At 38.0% G+C, this 19204-nt stretch overlaps 1 protein-coding gene across 9 annotated transcripts in view; it reads right to left on the bottom strand.

The window, feature by feature from the left end:
* The window catches only part of rufy1 (RUN and FYVE domain containing 1), a 30494-nt gene that overhangs the window by 2817 nt on the left and 8473 nt on the right, over nucleotides 1-19204 (bottom strand). For 8 of the 9 annotated variants that reach the window (XR_012390194.1, XR_012390193.1, XR_012390195.1 and 5 more), the window contains exons 5-16: nucleotides 16164-16287; nucleotides 16026-16087; nucleotides 15466-15601; nucleotides 14485-14586; nucleotides 11042-11158; nucleotides 8419-8586; nucleotides 7072-7169; nucleotides 3203-3322; nucleotides 2984-3113; nucleotides 2573-2667; nucleotides 2449-2497; nucleotides 83-160 (exon numbers count right to left, since the gene is read on the bottom strand). Coding sequence is in view for 1 of the 9 variants with exons in the window: in XM_002667315.8 (XP_002667361.2) it covers nucleotides 83-160; nucleotides 2449-2497; nucleotides 2573-2667; nucleotides 2984-3113; nucleotides 3203-3322; nucleotides 7072-7169; nucleotides 8419-8586; nucleotides 11042-11158; nucleotides 14485-14586; nucleotides 15466-15601; nucleotides 16026-16087; nucleotides 16164-16287 (1279 nt within the window). In the remaining 8 variants the exon portion in view is untranslated. Of the gene's footprint in view, nucleotides 1-82; nucleotides 161-1773; nucleotides 2040-2156; nucleotides 2498-2572; nucleotides 2668-2983; nucleotides 3114-3202; nucleotides 3323-7071; nucleotides 7170-8418; nucleotides 8587-11041; nucleotides 11159-14484; nucleotides 14587-15465; nucleotides 15602-16025; nucleotides 16088-16163; nucleotides 16288-19204 lie in introns of those variants that run through there. The other variant, XR_012390197.1, reaches the window with a different exon arrangement.

Consider the following 19204-nt stretch of genomic DNA (forward strand, 5'->3'; position numbering starts at 1 on the left):
TAAACACAAACACAAAGAGGTGAGCTGCTGTCAAATGTTGGAGATGCTGTGTGTCAATAACTGAGCGTGGAGCATCACTCACTTTCCTCCGAGAGATCGAGAACTCTTTTTGGCACTGTTTGCACTGTGTAGCTTCGTCGTCCTTTAGCCAAGCATGACCCTGGAGAACAGAAAAGACAACAATTTTCCATTATTCACTCATTCATTTTCCTTCAGTTTACTCTCAGACTTATTAGAGGTTGCCACAGCAGAATGAACCGCCAAATATTCCAGCATGTTTTACGAAGCAGATGCTCTTTCAGCAACAACCCAGTACTGGGAAACACCCATACACACACACACACACACTACAGCCAATTTAGATAATCCAGTTCACCTATACCTGCATGTCTTTGGACTGCGGGGAAAACCTATGCCAACACACGGAGAACATGCAATGTCCACACAGAAATGCCAACTGGCCCAGCTGGGACTCAAACCAGTGACTCTGAGGCGACAATGCTAACCACCTATCCACTGTTCCACCCCATTTTCTAAAGACAAGGTTTGGAAACATTTATTTATTACCAGTTAAGTTATTGTAGCATTATAACACTAAACCGTTCAAAAACTTGAGTCAAATTTATTTAATTCGGCAAAGAAATCATATGAATTAATACTTCAATTCAGCCAGAATACTTTAAATCAAGGGTGACCCACCCTGCTCCTGGAGATCTACCTTCCTGCAGATTTCAGTTACAACCCATATCAAACACACCTGCGTGTAATTATCCAGTGCCGTTCAGGATTGAGTTTTTCGTATGTGGATTACTCAGTTTGCTGGATTTGGTTATTGATGATTTTACACGGTTCCCAGAGATGGGTTGCAGCTGGAACGGCATCCGCTGCTTAAAAAACTTGCTGGATAAGTTGGTGATTCATTCCGCTGTGGCGACCCCGGATTATTAAAGTGACTATGCCGACAAGAAAATGAATGAATGAATGATTTTACACGATCCAGGATTGTTTTATTCTTTACAACTCATCCGAGAGTTGTTGAGTTCTGGTAGCTCAAACCTGCTTGGGAGCAGGTTTATTTCACGTTAGATCGGGTCATTTTAAGCAAAGGTATTACTGAAAGTACTGAATTTTGATCTTTTCTTATAGTAGTAGTAATATACACTTGGAAAAATAGTCAAACATTTATTTATTAATTTTTTTTGTATTAAAATTATACACATACATACATACATACATACATACATACATACATACATACACATATATATATATATATATATATATATATATATATATATATATATATATTTATATATAAATATATTTATTTAATGAAATAAATAGGCAATGCAGTGGCACCGTGGGTAGTGCTGTCGCCTCATAGCAAGAACTTCGCTGGTTTCTGTGTGCAGTTTGCATGTTCTCCCTGTGTTTGTGTGGGTTTCCTTCGGGTGCAATTGGGTAGGCTAAATTGTCCGTAGTGTATGAGTGTGAATGAGTGTGTGTGTGGTTGTTTCCCAGATATGGGTTGTGGCTGGAAGGGCATCTGCTGCGTAAAAATGTGCTGGATAAATTGGCGGTTAATTCCACTGTGGCGACCCCAGATTAATAAAGGGACTAAGCCAGCAAGAAAATAAATGAATGAATAATAAAAAAAATAAATAAATAAATAAAATAAAAAATATATATAAATTTAATATTTTTAAGTTTAAAAAATATATAGATAAACCCTATGCATTCTGCACTCCGTAATGAAAGTACAAAGACTGTCATGGGGTGGTTCTCCCTATGGGCTTCAAAGAGAACATTCATTTATACGGACTTTTTAGACACAAACATGTACTATTAATGGTACCAGCTTTAGTACAATTTGTGTATGAAAATAGACATTCACAATATTCAACTTTTTAAAAGAATAATAATTATGCAGTTATGCACATGTTTTGACAGATATGATGGTGATTTGATGCTTCGCAAAAGTTGCAGACGCCTTTACCGATATCCAAATGCTTTTTTGATGCAAAATTAATTTAAACAGCCTATTAATTTAAACATTAAAGTTATTCTTTACACCGATTAATAAACTTGAATAGGCCTAGGCTACTATGAGAAAGAAAATCTGCTCTAAATGTGAAACTTAATAAATTGCTAAATACTCCTGAAACATGAAAGTGTAAAGCCTGCAGCCCACAACACATGTGGAAGGTTGTTGCGTATCATAACAAGCAAAATGTAATTGATTGAATATTAAGTATTAATTTAACTATCAGCTGATTTGCATGTCTGCTCATTTAGCTCTTCAGATATGTGCTGTTACATATCTATAATGATTTTTATGGCATCACAGCCGAGTTAAATAAAACAAACAGTAGCAAGATGCTAACAGTATTAGCTGAATGGAGCTTCGCTTTGTGGTAGAAACGAACAGAAAAGGTGAATGTCTTTTACCTTCAGGGCTTTATTGACCTCTTTGAAGTCCTCCATCTTGAGTTTGGATCTGAGAGCAGGGTTGGAGTGTTAGGTCAGTATGTGACGTATAAACAGAGGCTGATCTAGAAAGAGAGAGTCTTACTGGCTGAGATGAAGGCCCATCTCCTGTAGAGCCTGTTCCTGCTCTTCACACAACTGCTGGAGCTGCTGCTTCTCTTGACGAAGATCGAGCAGCTCCTGCGGGAACACAAATCCTGTCAGCTCAACCATTACTCTTTCCGCACGTATACATGTATTTTGTGTGTGAATAATATATACACACTGAGCGGCCACTTTATTAGGTACACCTGTCCAACTGCTCATTAACGTACATTTTTAGCCAGCCAATCATATGGCACGGTACTAGTCAGGTGTACCTAATAAAGTGGCCGGTTTATTACGTTTCCTCTTTGGAAGAACACTATTGTGTTCAAGTCACTCTTGCTTTGATTTGATTTGATATAACCGAGGGTAATGTATTGAGTGCGTGTCTGTTTATGGCAGCATATCTGACCGTCTGCAGGCCCTGCAGTTGCTGCAGTTGTGTGCGCAGCTCCGCACTGTTGTCCTGTTCTCTCTGCAGCTCCTTCTGCAGGATCTGACGCTGTTCTTTCTCCGCGCTCAGCTCCGTCTCCAGACCTGCCCTGTGGAAACAGACAACACTAATAAAATCGAGATCTTGAGGGGTTGGAATCATGTTAGCAGGTTTTACAGAAGCCTTGACCGCCATTACCGGAGTGTGTCGAGGTCAGAGAGTCGCTTCTGCAGAGCGTTCACTTTCCCCTTCATCTCCGTTCGGATCTCGTTCTGCTGCTCATCTGTGTTCTTCTGCACGTCTTCTGAGTTCTGAAGCCTGAGAAGAAGATATCGTGTTTATGAGCTTCAGAAATGTACAGTTGAAGAATTATTAGCTCTCCTGAATTTTTGTTCCACTTTTAAATATTTCCCAAATGATGTTTAACAGAGCAAGGTGTTTTTCACAGCATGTCGGATAATATTTTTTCTTTTGGAGAAAGTCTTAATTGTTTAAATTAGTCTACAATAAAAGCAGTTTTTATAAAAATAAATAAATAAAATTAAAAAAAAACATTTTAAAGGGCACCTATGGTGAAAAATCTACTTTTCAAGCTGTTTGGACAGACATGTGTGCAAGTATAGTGTATAGACCGTCATATCGGGGTGATATAAACACACACAGTCCTTTTTTAAAAAAAAAAAACGGTGGACCAATAGGAGCGGTTTTCAGACAGACCGCAACTTAACGTAGGAGAGCGGTCCCCCCGCCCACCAATATTGATCGACGGCTTTGCGTCACGATCATATCCTCAGTTTCTTGTTGCACGTCCGCCATTTTCAGCGTGTGAGTCAAAGCGATACCACTAAAGGAACACCCTTGCTCTATTTTTTTGATGAAAAGCTCATTGGGCTCAACACAAGATCAATATTCTCCACATTATCGCTGTAATCGGATTTATTACTTGTACCTTTTGCGGGGCGTGGCGCTGTGTATTTCGGAGATATGGGCATGGGTTTCTGTTGGGGTGCATGCGGCGGAGCTTTGGGTCAGCGGCTCGGCGCGGTGTGGGTTTCTGTCGGGGTGCACGCGGCGGAGCTTCGGGTCAGCGGCTCGGCTTTCTGTCGGGGTGCACGCAGTGGAGCTTCGGGTCAGTGACGCGGCGCCAATGTGTTTGCCCTGGTGGAGGCTTGTGTTTGGAGTTCTAGAATGCGTGGCGTGACCATTCGGGGCACTTCATGTTTCTGCTTCACTGAGTGTCAGGTGTGCCGTGTCGCCACGCATTCGGTGCTTCAGTCAAAGGTAATTCAGTGTGTGTGGTTATTAGTCTCAAGCTCGGCACTTGTACACCGAGACTATAAAAAGACACAAATGATTTTGTACTCCCTGCTTGGTCTGTGTCCGACTTGTACATGTACGGCTGAATGCTCATCCTAACTCAGCTTAGCTTCTCTCTCAGTCTGTCAGCCTGTCTGTTGCACACACAGATCGTGGGAGCTCTTGGCTCCGCCCCCTTGTTAAGTTGGGCGGGAAGCCGAAACTGTGAAGCAACACGCCACTAAAACAGCAAACTGTGTAAACACCCCCAACATGACACTTTTGAAGACACTATAATAAAATCATCTGAACTGTGTGTTGAACTGAACCTAAACTGGCACACTCAGAAGAACCATAATATTATTATTAAATCATTAAAAAGGGGTAAAGTATGTGCCCTTTAAAGGTCAATATTATTAGCCCCCTTTAGCAATATTTGTCTACAGAATAAACCATCATTATACAAGGAAAAAAATCTTTCCATTAAATAGAAAATGGGGGCAAAATGTACCGGGGGGAAATAATTCTGCTCAACTGTGCATGCAAATCATATCTGAGACTAAATGAGAGTCCACACACACATTCAAAAGCTCTGTCAATATCTGAGACTAAATGAGAGTTCACACACACACACATTCAAAAGCTCTGTCAATATGTGCTTTAAAACCTGAAAGACTCGTTTCAGAAATTCTCCTGTTTTCTCAAAAACATGAAGCAAAGAAATGAAAGGATGATAAAAGGTTTGGAGTAAATGAGAAGTATTGCTTTAGGGGTTATTTATTTATTGCTTAAAGACGGTTCACTTTAGTTGCATTTATACTAAGTCTGCATAATTAAGGGCGTGGTCACTTAAGTGACAGCTAGGTCTCGCCGGTCGCCGTCATGTCACCTCAGCCGATTAGCTGCTGAGCTCAGCACATATATTGTATTTTGTTTTATGTGGCTTTACAGTCAATTGCCTTTAGGAATCATTTCTAACAGTTATCAGATGATATGGCATGCTCTGTGCACTTAATTGTGCTCACAAACCACTCAAGCGACCTTTTCCCAGATGAGTGAAATTCTGAAATTTTGTCATACAGTGTTATGCTGGATTTAATCAATAGCCTTGCATTTACTAACACAGACTATATTTGAAGTGTTTGCAAGTGATTCTCATTTTCCTCCTGTAGAAAAACAACAAGAACAATGCTTAGTGGCTCAATGTGTTACAGCAGTGTTTTTAAAGGACTAAACACACTTTATTGATATAGTATACAACCAAGCACAAGTGGTCAGAACACAAACGAGTCGCAGGTGATAAAGTATTAAGCATTCTCCCAAAGAAAAACTCATCCATGAAAATCGCTAGCAGGCGTCTGTAGCTCTGCCTCTTTGCCCTTGTTTGGTATCCCCCGGTCGGTGTGATGACGTGCGAACAATATGGCGATGGTTGGCCATGCCTACTTGTAGCTTCATTTGCACCCTTCAGAAACCTATGGGTGACGTCATGGATCCCACGTCCATATTTTTACAGTCTATGATTTGTCCTAAAGTTTTACAGACTATGGTTTGAAACCTAAACTTTGTTTTTTTCCCCCACACCGACAAAAACAACCAAATCAAGTCCAAACTCAAGTATTTTTGTGTTTTAAGATGGATTTCTTAGCAGTTCCATGTCTCTGAAATGAAGGAAAACATATACAGTTGAAGTCAGAATTATTAGCACCCCTGTTTATTTTTTCCCCCAATTTCTGTTTGACAGAGATTTTTCCAACCCATTTCTAAACATAATTTGAATAACTCATTTCTAATAACTGATTTGTTTTATCTTTGCTATGATGACAGTAATTAATACTTTATTAGATATTTTTCAAGACACTTCTATACAGCTTAAAGTGACATTTAAAGGCTTAACTAGGTTAATTGGGTTAACTAATCAGGTTAGGGTAATTAGGGAAGTTATTGTATAATGATGGTTTGTTCTGTAGACCAGGGGTCACCAACCTTTATGAAACTGAGAGCTACTTCTTGGGTACCGATTAATGTGGAGGGCTACCAGTTTGATAAACACTTCTCAAATAACAAATTTGCTCAATTTACTTTTAATTATACTGTATGTTTTTGGTAATAATTAATGATATTAATCCATGTGAAGACACTGATCATGTTAATGATTCTCACAAAAGTTATCAACAATGATTTAACAGGGTGGGAAATACCCTGTATTTAATGTATCAATGTGCAACACTTTATTTTGATATATCTCTGCAAATATTTACATTTTTAAATGATTACTTCTATATTAGATGAAGCTTACTGGTAAGTGGCGCTATGGTGAGCTGTTTTTAGAACAGGCCTGCGGGCAACACATGTGATCCTCGCGGGCACCATGTTGGTGACCCCTGCTGTAGACTATCGAAAAAATATAAAGCTTAAAGGGGGTAATAATTTTGACCTTAAAATGGATTTAAAAAAATAAAAATCTGCTTTTATTCTAGCCGAGATAAAACAAATAAGACTTTCTCAAGAAGACAAAATATTATCAGACATACTGTGAAAATTACCTTGCTGTGTTAAATATCATTAGGGAAATATAAAAAAAAAAAGTAAAAAAAAAAAAAAATTAAAGGGGGGGCTAATGACTTCAAATGTATATAAAAATAGAAAACATCCATCAGGATAGCCCTGACCCTCCATGCTCCAATTATGGGTTAATTATCATTTTTCAATAAAACAATGTGAGGGTAAGTAAATGACACCAAAATGCTAGTTTTTCAGTATTCCATCACCTCTGTTCCAGTTCCTTCATGGCTGCCTCCATCTGAATCATCTTCTTTTCCAGATGTACCATGTCCTCCTCCTTTTTCTGGGCCACTCGGTCAGACGCCTTATGCATCAAATGACAACATATTGAATTCAATTAGCCTCAACTAATCCTATTGATAGTTTTCACGTGATGTTGCCCCATTAAGGGAATAAAATGCCTTCTAGTGGGTAAAACATTAAGATCTCCCACTGACCGTCAAGTCACGGGCCGAGTGAGGTCTCACTTTTTAGCCAAAAAGCTGGATAAATGTTTTACGATAAGACATAATATGTAGAGATTGGGTTTTGCTTTTACAGAAATTTCTTTATAGAAAGAACAGCTAGAAAGGGGAAATGTATGGATTTGTGTGGAATGGTAGCATCATTGACCCATAACCATCTACAATGCCTATCAGGGCTGCACAATACTGGAAAAAAAAACATGCAATAATGATATTTTTTTTAATATAAATTTTCCCTTGAAAAATGCTATTTTCATTAGCATGTTTTAAATCATTTATTTAATATTATTAAAATAAACTGGTTGAAGATATTTTTTGGATCTAATTCATTCTAATTCAGACTAAAAACACGAGCTAAGATGCTAACATTAATTCAAAACACTATAAATGAGTTGTAAACCTGAGCAGATATTCTGATTGGCTGTTGTCATTTTCCTCTCTCATCTTGACTTTCGCACAAAAATGCATAAAATAAATGGAATTAACCTCAATTGTCTGCAATATGCATATTGCACATAATGTTATTGTGATAACCATCATTTTGCAGTATACTGTGCAGCCGCTGTCAGTACATTCATATGCTTTTTTTGTACAATTTTTACGCTAATTTGTTGGTTAAATTTCACAACTAAAGTATAAATTGACATGCAAAGACAAAATATAAATGGAAAAAGTGAACATATTTTCTCTACTAGCAAAGATTAAGCAAAAGCAGACACTTACGTGCTTTTACACTGTCACCAATGATTAAATCACTGAGGAATATCCACAAGATAAAGGTAAATGTTGCCGAATTGGAGCTCTGACAGCGACTTGACAATTTTGAATGACTGAAAAACAGTTGCGGGTGCAGTATATGGATCACAAGTGCCCACAATTTACAGTCTGTGATCTGATCTCAGTTTTGTTTTGTTATTATTTAAACCAAATATTCATAGGTTGAAATAGATAGAAATGAGACTGGTTTGTGCTGTGTTTCTATAGAGATCTCAATGTATCTGCCATTACGGCCCATTAATTTCAGGTCGTGTGACTGAAAACGATCAAATGCCGAAAAATACAGTGTTGTACGACAACAAAATGCACCACCTGTGCTTTGTTGAACATCTGCAGGTTGAGATTCTTGACTTGGTCCAGTTGTTGTCGCAGCGCAACCAGCGTGTCCTGCTTCTCATGCGTGTCCTTTTCCAGGAGTTTCATGGCTACTTCCATTTCCTGCTTCAGGCCGATCTGCAACTCCAGCTCCTTCTGTAGCTCCTGATTGGTTAATAAGTGCATTCAGCGTTAGTGATTGGCTCGTTATAATTTTATGAGGGCTGTAAACTATATAAGGAGTTCTGGTACTTCACATTGCTGAATTTTGAAGGCTATTAAAAACAAAGCAAAACTACAGTATTGATGGAATTACTCGATAATAAAAAGGTTTATAAGGCGTCTGTACATTGCCCGGTTACACAAATTCAAAGAGCAGCTAAACAGCATTTATTGTTGGAATTTCAATATAAACTCACAAAAACTGGAAGATGAGGCTTAGGCCCAATCCCAATTCTATCTACCTAAGGGGAAGGCATGGAAGCCCGTTCCCACCACTGAATAAAACAAATAAATACAATGTAAAAAAATATATATATAAAGTCACAATTCTGAGTTTTAGTCACAATTTTGAGTTAAGTCGCAATTTTAAGTCATTAAATCAGATTTCTGAGTAATAAAGTTGCAAATTCTGAGTTAGTCGCAATTTTGAGTTATAAAGTTGCAATTCTGAGTTATAAAGTCGCAATTCTGAGTTATAAAGTCGCAATTGTGAGTAATAAAGTCGCAAATTCTGAGTTAGTTGCAATTTTGAGTTATTAAATCAGAATTCCGAGCTCCAAAGTCAGAATTCCAAGTTATAAAGTTGCAAATTTTGAGTTAAGTCGCGATTTTAAGTTATTAAATCAGAATTCTGAGTTAAAAAGTCACAAATTCTGAGTTAGTCGAAATTGAGTTATTAAAAAAAATTCTGAATTATAAAAGTCACAATTCTGAGTTATAAAGTTGCAAATTCTGAGTTAGTCGCTATTTTGAGTTATTAAATCAGAATTCCAAGTTGTAAAGTCGCAAATTTGGAGTTGAGTTATTAAATCAGATTTCTGAGTTATAAAGTAGCAAATTCTGAGTTAAAGTTGCAATTTTGAGTTATTAAAAAAATTTGAGTTATAAAGTCGCAATTCTGAGTTATAAAGTTACAAATTCTGAGTTAATGTCGCAATTTTGAGTTATTAAGTCAGAATTCTGAATTATAAAATCGCAATTCCGAGTTATAAAATCTGAATTCTAAGCTATAAAGTCGCAAATTGTGAGTTAAAGTTGCAATTTTGAGTTATTAAGTCAGAATTCTGAGTTATAAAGTCGCAATTCAGAGTTAAAAAATCTGAGTTCTAAGTTATAAAGTTGCAAATTAAGAGTTAAAGTTAGCAATTTTGAGTTAAATCAGAATTCTGAGTTATAAAGTTGCAATTCCGAGGTATAAAGTCTGAAATCAAAGTTAGTAAGTCAGAATTGCGAGTTATAAAGGAGTTTCCTGTTATACTGACTGACCATAAATGGAGTGTTGAAGACGCATGCACATTAGCCCTTAAACACATTCTGAAAAACCTTTATTTAACCAGACTTTAAACTTTTCAATTTTATAACGAAATTTAGAAAATAATAATTATAATTAAAAATAATAATAATGAAATAAAAACAACGACATTTCATATCAGTTTTTATTAGAAGTTTATTTTAAAAGTTGTTTTGTCTCATTTTAATCATAATTCACTTAATTATATATATAATTATATTACCTCAGTATTTTCCCACACTCGAGTGGTCGTAAACTTATCAATTCCTTTCTTCTGCTGAACACAAAACAAGAGGTTCTGCTGGAAAAAAGCAGTTGATGGTGCTTTTGTCCTCCCAGTATTCTTCAGTATATATTTCTTTGTGTTCAACAGAAGAATGAAACACAAATGGGTTTAAAACAAGTGAAAGATGAGTAAATGATTACATTGTAATTTTGGGGTGAACTCTCCCTTTAAGTCAGAGATGCCCAAACTTTGGCCCACGGTAACCTTTGATTTGGCCCTCCATCCCATTTGAGAAGAGAGGGAGAATTATCGGGAATTTGGGGGGGAATGCCTTCAACAGAGATTGTCATTTTTAAGCTAACATAACTTTTGTTACTGTTGAGCAACAAAAAAGCAAACTGAAATTAAACATTTGCATTAAATGTTGCGAATGAATAAGATTTAAAAAAATAAACAAATAAATAGTCATTTAATGGATAGCGGACATTGAAGAAGTCATCAGCAAGCGAATCAAAGAAGATTGGATCGTTCATGATTTTTATTGCAAGATGTTCTTTATAAAATAAACAAAAATGTATAATTGTTAATACAATTAAATATTTTACATGTAATAAATTATAGTATTAATTAAATTGTAAAAATAATCATATAATAAATAATAAGAAATAAGAAAATAACATCTGACAACTTTACAGTTTAGTATATTTACCTCCGGCCCACTACTCTCAATCAAGTGTAGTTTATGGCCCTTTTAAAAAAAAATGTTTGAGCACCCCTGCTTTAAGTCATCTTAAGCCCTCTAATATACTGTGAAATATTATATTAACTGAAAATAAAGACTATTTCTGTACATTCAGAGCTGGATTTCTTTGCATTCTTACCTGCCTGATTCGTTTCTCCTCCTTGTACTGTTTCCAAACCACACTGTACATTTCATCCAAACCCTGACGAGTCTGCCGATATGTTTCCAGCTCCACCTGGCTGTCCTGCAGAGTCACCTAATAAAAAAAAATCTAAATAAGTATTTTTGGCTTTTTTCATAGTCATGGCCAGATGATAATGTAGCAATAAACTTATATTTGCATATGCACCAGACACTTTCTTATGCCGAGTTCAGACTGCATGATTTTCAAAGTAGTCGTGTCATAGATGTTTTCACACTGCTTGACTATCTGGGCTAGCGTTTCGTCGCTGCTTTGTTTACACTGCAAGATTGATCGGCGACAGGGGCTTTCACATTGCATGACTTTACTATAGGAAGAATCGCCGACAACTTCGTCCAAACTAAGTCTCAAAGACAAAAACATGTATTATATCTCGTTATTAACTACATAATGAGAAAGAAGCCTTTAATGGGGTAGAAAATGTACATGTTTGCTCACCTGGGTTTAAAGGGAATTAGCCATTTCTCCTCAACGTTGATAATAAACTAATTTCTTTCTGTATAAAACGTCAAACAGACACGGTTACTCCTGAGTCCTGTCAAACCTCCACTAGTTTTTCCTCCATTTCGTGGGTCCAAATAAACCAAAAAAGAGCGCTTTTAACTTCTCCCCCAGCCTCCCGCTGGCCTGCAGCAGGTATACACACGCGCGCACACACAAGTGAATGCCGCTCTCTCATTGGCTGTAGGCGATCGCTGATGTTATTTTCATTCAACACTCAATTCACACGGCATGATTTGAATCGCCGACAGCTCCAGATATTTAGCACGCCAAATATCTCGCAGGCATCGGCGACTCATCGGCGATTCTCTCAGATCGCGTCTTTGATAGTTCATACTGTGTGATTGTCACTCACGTGCACGAGCAGCGATTTGCCTGTGATTTCAGGCATTTGTCGGCGATTTCTCAAAACCTGTCGGCGAGCCAAAATCGGGCTAAAATCATGCAGTCTGAACTAGGCATTACGATCACTTGATATAGATAAAAACATTTCTGAGCCTGCCTCACACAGGTGAGTGAGCTTGACAAACCACCTATAAAGAAAGACATTCTTTCAGCTCTCTGTTGGTGTGTTCACACCAGATGCGAATAAAGCATCAAGCGAGAGTTATTTACATGTTAAGTCAATGCAAAGATGTGACTAGACATCCTGCAGTACAATTCATGCGAAAGAGGTGGTGCGAATGACATGATTTGCGCCAATTAAGTGTTTGTGCGTTTGAGTTGGAAAATCTGAACTTTAGCAGACATTTTCGACGGGTTAACCAATGAGCAGCTTGCTCTTGTAGGAGCGTGATTATGATGTAGCGCCTGTTGTTGGTGTCCTAAAGAAAAAATCCTCTTGCCGTCACCGAACAAAAGTTCATCAAACTTGACTCTGCTTAGTCTGAAGCACCGCTTAAAGCTTCCATCATCCAGGTATAGTTTCTGGAAGAGTTGATGAACTCATAGACACGGCACCGAATGAATCTACACTGTTTTTCAGCCTTCCTAAAGCACATAAAGCACAGCTACTCTCTTAGAAATCTCCATGTTAACCATTTAGCAACAAAGCTACAGTCACTAGGCAGACAGAAGCCCTGTCCATGACGTGAATCCGCCTATATTGCGAAGCCGATTTGACACGTGAATGAAGAAAATTTGACACACAAATGAATTGAATTTGATGTGCGAATGAAGAGAGCAAACTAAAAATGTTCGCGTGTTTATTTATGTGCGCATAGCATGATTCATTTGCGCATGCCACGTCTGAGGTGAACACAGCATGACACTTTGACCAGTTTTGCAGCAGACACTCTTTACAATCACTCCATATCTCTAAAAAAACAATGTGCATCTCTTGGCTCGTTTCCACTGACTGGTACAGTACGGTACGGAAAAAGAAAGCCAAACCGTTTGCACTTCAGACAAGAGACCTGCGCGGGACTAAATTTTGAATCCCGCTCCCGCTCGCACCTGCCAGGTTTTCGCCCGAACCCGACCGCTCCTGCTTACATTCAGCATTTGTTGTCCCGCTGCCCGCCCCGCCCCGTTTTCTACCCGCCGCGCCCGATCCCGCTAAAAGAGCGGGGAGGAGAACAAAACCGAAAACCACCCAGCTATACAGTCCAGACAGCCTATAACAAGCTGTCTGTATAAACACACACATACACATAAGCACCAAGCACACACACAAAGCTCTCTCTCTCATTCACGTGTGTGCACTAACACACACACACACACACACGCACAAAGCTCTCTCTTTCTCTCATTCGCGTGCGCGCGCACACATACACACAGCAACAAACAAGCTAAACACAGCAAAGCGATATTTCATTTACACGCATACATACGCGTGCTCGCTCGGAAGTCGGGAGCGATATTGCTAGACGGCCCTCTCCAGTCCCAAATTAAACCCGTTACCGACCGCTCCCGCTCTTTATTCGGAAATTTATTCCCGCGCCGCAGAAATCTGGTCAGGTCGGGAATGCAGACCTCTACTTCAGACTGACTCGTACATATAAAACTACGAGCCACAGGGTAGATTCTGCTCTACTCCATGGCTTTGTGGCTGTTCATCAAGACGACGACAAGGTTTTTTTGAGCCTCGTTATTACATGTATATATAATTCTGTAATCTCTCGGCTGTGTATTTTAAACATGGCAGGTTTTTTGTTTTCATTCTGGCTTGTTGCGCAAGCGAATAACGCATATCTGTTAAACAATAGCGTTCAGCTGGGCGTCTAGCTCCGCCTTTTGGCACTCCTTCTCATGTTTGGTACCCTTTCGAATGTGTGCCGAAAAAGTGGTACGGTACACCTTTTGATAGTGGAAAAGGCCATAAAAGTGTATCAACGAACTGTACCGTACCACTCAGTGGAAACGGGCCATCTGAGCATGCCTCACACAGGTGAGTGGGCTTGACAAACCACCTGTAAAAACACTTTTTTCTATATGCACCAGGCACTTTATTTAAAACCCTCTTTATAATAAGAAAAATAATGTTTACCTGTGAATGGGCCACAAATCTTGTTGCACTACTTGTTTTCATTAACCTAAATACCTCTTTGACACAATATCTTGCACAATATTGTTCCGTCTTACGCAAAAGTACTTGTATAGAAGGTCTCAGGTTGTTTGTATAGTTAAGTATTCATGTCTAGTGAGATTACTGCTCTGGTATGTTGGTCATGTATAGGTTTAAAATTGCTTTTGCGTCCAGTGTTGTGTTCATATCTATGATTATGTTTATTTATGTAGCACCGTGATTCTACGAGACAGAACATTTCGTTCCACATGTAGCACATGTTAATGTCCACACATGTAGCAGAATGACAATAAAACTGAACACCAGTGTTACATAAAAGGCAATAAATACAGCTGAAAAATCAAAATCTCACCTCCTCTTTTCTTTGACTAGATTGGAGAATATTAGCATTTTCCTGTTTAAGCTGTTCTTGCTCCTCACGCAGAGCGTTGATTCTGTCCGTCGCTGCTGTAAGCTGTAGAAAAGTCATCAAATAACAAAATATTTAACCATTTTTTTGTACATTGTGGCATTCAAATGAAATTAAAGTTGCAATTTTTGTGACTATAAATTATATATATATGGTTCAAAATATGAGTGAAATATTGTTCCAATTTTAATTCATTATAGCTAATAGTCATGTGTGTGTGTGTGTATACACACACACACACACACACACACACACACACACACACACACACACACACACACACACACACACATATATATATATATATATATATATATATATATATGGTTCAAAATATGAGTGAAATAATGTTCCAATTTTAATTCATTATAGCTAATATAGTCATGTACAAAATAAAAAAACACTTCTTTTAACCTGTACTTATTAAAAATAGGTGATCATAGTAAACTGCACAATGTCTTAAAAGATTAGAATGATTTTTTTAGCTGGCAAATAGATAAAACCTAACTGTCTGAAAATGAAAATGACAAGAACTTAGTATTTTGTGGCTGAACCGTGATTCACCAAGTCCTTTAATAAGTCATCTGATGAGGATTCTTGTAAATATGACAAAGTTCTGTAGTAAAAGTAATGTTTTGATGCTTGGAAATGTATTCATGTCTCTAATCCATTTAACAACCAGCATGATTTATAAATTATGTAAAATATAAGAACCTAAAATAAGGATAGGGCGGCATGATGGCTCAGTGGTTAGCACAGTTGCCTCACAGCAAGAAGGTCGCTGGTTCGAGTCCCACCTGGGCCAGTAGGCATATCTGTGTGGAGTTTGCATGTTCTCCCCAAGTTTGCATGGGTTTCCTCTGGGTGCTGATAAATAAGGGACTAAGCCGAAGATAAAGGAATGAAAAATGAGGATGTTTTCACCTCCTCGATGAGTTTGCTGTTGGTTTTCTCCAGCGAGTCCATCTTGGCCTGAAGATCAGTCACTGTGCAGCTCAGATGCCGGTTCAGCTCTTCGATGTAGTGCTTCTGGTCAAGTATGGCGGTCATTTTTGAATCGCTATTAGAAGTTAGACAAAAAAAAGTCATTGTTAAACCTTCAGTCACCAAATAAAACCATGATATTAAAGGCATAGTTCACTCAAAGGTTTTTATTTTGCTGATCTTTTGCACACCCTCAAGTGATTCCGAATGTTTATGAGTTCTTGTATTCTTGTCTAAAACCGATTGACTTCTATACATGAAACAAATATTATAAAAGTCAATGACTACCAGTTCTAAACATCCTTTCAAATATCTTCTTTTGTGTTCAACACAAGAACAAAACTCAAATATGTTTGGAACAAGTCGAGGGTGAGTGAATGATGGCAGAATTTAAATTGAGTGAATTATCACTATTAACAAAACAACTATTTTCCAATAATCTCGAACTAAACATTTAGAAAACAAGTGAATAATGGTCTGCTAAATGATCTCAGACTCACTCTTGTTTGCTCTCAGTTGCTTGTGGATCCTTCAGATACATTGAGAAGTCAATGACACACACCTGCAGTAAAAACAAAACACGGTGTTAACCAAGTCAGTCAAAAAGCACATCTGGATTGGACGGTTTTGCGTTTCACCTGAGAATCCAGATCCTCTCCTTTCACACACAGATTTGCATCGATCACGTTGAGACCCACCAGCATCCCTACAATCACAGCTCCTTCTTCCTCCATTACAAGAGCTCCGGGCTCATAAAACTCCCTTAGACAAACACAAAAAATGGAATTTAAATACAGGAAATGTGGGATTTGAAGAGTTCATTCAGCATTTTTACAACAAGATCAGAAAATATAACACTGGCTCACTTACAGTAAATATACTAGTTTATCCACTGAAAAATAGAACCATTTGCTTCTGCTCTGGAAGGGCGGTCCTTATCAGATGATGCAAGTTCGAAGGCTTGGGCAAACATTTGCTTAACCACACCCCTCCAACCGTTAGTTTGCTATAAGTGAAAGACGAAAACGGAGCACAAAACTAACTCCCCCCGCCCCCGCTACTCATTATTCTGTTTCCTTTTCATACTGAAATAAATGTCTGCAGCAACTTTCGGCTTTTCGCATCCTTGTGGTGTCAGTGGTTTCATTTTTTTGTGCATTTAGAATAAAGTTTGGTATGATTCATGAAAATTTGCATAAATGTGTATGTTCATTTATTCATTCATTTTCATGTCCACTTAGTACTTTTATTAATCCGGGGTCGCCACAGCGGAATGAACCGCCAACTTATTCAGCACATTTTTACGCAGCAGATGCCCTTCCAGCCGCAACCCATCTCTGGGAAACATCCACACACACACTCATACACTACGGACAATTTAGCCTACCCAATTCACCTGTACCGCATGTCTTTGGACTGTGGGGGAAACCGGAGCACCCGGAGGAATCCCACGCAAAGGCAGGGAGAACATGCCAACTCCACACAGAAACGCCAACTGATCCGAGGTTCTAATCAGCGACCCAGCGACCTTCGTGCTGAGGCGACAGCACTACCTACTGCGCCACTGCCTCGCCTAAATGTGTGCGTGTATGTATGCATGCTTATTAAACAAGAACTAGTGTTTAGTGTTCAGTTTTTAAATTGTGTCACAAATGATGCAAATTCAATCGGGTTCATTTCTGTGTCTCGCATGCAGTGTTGGGTGTAACTAGATACAAAATAACTAAATTAAATTGCTTAAAGTGAGGGATTATATGAAATGTAATTACAGTTACTTAATGTACTGTTGAAAAAAAGGAATTTATTTTGATTACTTTTGTGGCTTTATTTTTTATTAGACAAATGTTTAGACTAACAACCAATCTTTTTCTATTGTATGAGATCACATATTGACCAGACACACTTCCTCTTTTTCTCTTTTTACTGTGCTGCATACTTTAAGGAACATGCCAACAAGATGGAAATAGCAGAATAGGTGTGGGGGCCTTTGTTTAAAACAAAGTCTAGACATGTCACAAGTTGTCTTGATGCTTGTAGAAGTTGTGAAATATATTAAAGATGCACGTAATAGTTCAGTTCTGGTATGCAGAGAAGGGTTGCAGAAAGAGGAAGTATGTCTGGGGTACAAGAGCCAAAGGACTGCAGAATGACTGATAAGTGACGTTAAACCAAAACTCCACCTGTTAATATCAGTTGTGTATATATGCTGGAGTCCGGAAATGCAAGTTAGTTGCAAACCTCTTGAATGTAATTCTTATATTGCATTGGGGTAACGTAACCCAGAGCGCTGTCATAAAATTATTCATTTGTATCTGATAAATTACAACATTTTTTGGCATTGAAGAAAACACTCTCCAGACCTTTTCCTATTGAACAAACATGGAATTGGCTTGATATTCCAACAGTACTTGCCTTAAATACTCAATATTTAACATTTCCTTATAATTAAGGTCGATACATTTGTCAGACTATTGCTTAAACAATGAACCAAGTCAGAAATGAATTAATTACAATAGGTTATACATAAAATATGGGGTCACTTCTATTAAACGTTTCATATTTTGATATGGATACATGTTTAACGTTACTTTTTTATTGTTTACCATGCAAATAAATAAGAGTATAATTTATATTGACTATGCATTTAGATTTATAGGGTTTTATACATAGAATTGAGTCAAGTAATTCAATTACTTATTGAGTAAATCACTCACCTTTTAGACAAGTAATTAGAAAAGTAATTTATATACAACTTTAACGATGTAATTTGTAAGTAGTAATTAATTACTTTTTTTTAAAATAACTTACCCAACACTGGTGACACACACGTTGAGATTCAATAGGAACAAATGAGTTATTTTCTTATGTTGCACGTATGTACACTAACCGGCCACTTTATTAGGTACACCAGTCCAACTGCTCGTTAACGCACATTTTATTCAGCCAATCACATTACACCAACTCAAAGCATTTAGGCATGTAGACATGGTCAAGATGAACTGCTGCAGTTCAAACCAAGCATCAGAATGGGGAAGAAAGGTGATTTAAGTGACTTTGAATGTGGCATGGTTGTTGGTGACAGACAGGTGTATTTCAGAAACTGCTGATCTACTGGGATTTTCACGCACAACCATCTATAGGGTATACAGAGAATGGTCCGAAAAAGAGAAAATAGCCACTGAGCGGTAGTTCTCCACAGTCACCAGAAATCAATCCAATAGAGCCCCTTTGGGATGTGGTGGAACGGTAGATTACTGCAGCAACTGTGTGATGCTATCATGCCAACATGGACCAAAATCTCTGAGGAATATTTCCAGTCCCTTGTCGAATCTATGCCACGAGGGATTAAGGCATTTCTGAAGGCAAAAGTGGGACCAACCCAGCACTAGTAAGGTGTACCAAATAAAGTGGCCTGTAAGTGTATATTTGAGCTAGGTCCCACAAAATTGAAATAAAAGTGTTCTAGATGTTAGCATCAGCAGTGTTCATTTTTAGGACATCTATACGCTAGTGCGCACCAAAACAGAGACAACATTCGCGTTTAGAGGATATAAGACTGATATAAACATGTAAAGCTTGTAGTTTGTCACTTCTGCCGAGTCAACGGTTTTATTCACATCCAATCAAATGACCAATCAAATGCTCTCTAGTATCTGACATGTCCTGCATTGCATTTGAT

This window comes from Danio rerio, chromosome 14, assembly GCF_049306965.1.
Source record: "Danio rerio strain Tuebingen ecotype United States chromosome 14, GRCz12tu, whole genome shotgun sequence".
NCBI lineage: Eukaryota > Metazoa > Chordata > Actinopteri > Cypriniformes > Danionidae > Danio > Danio rerio.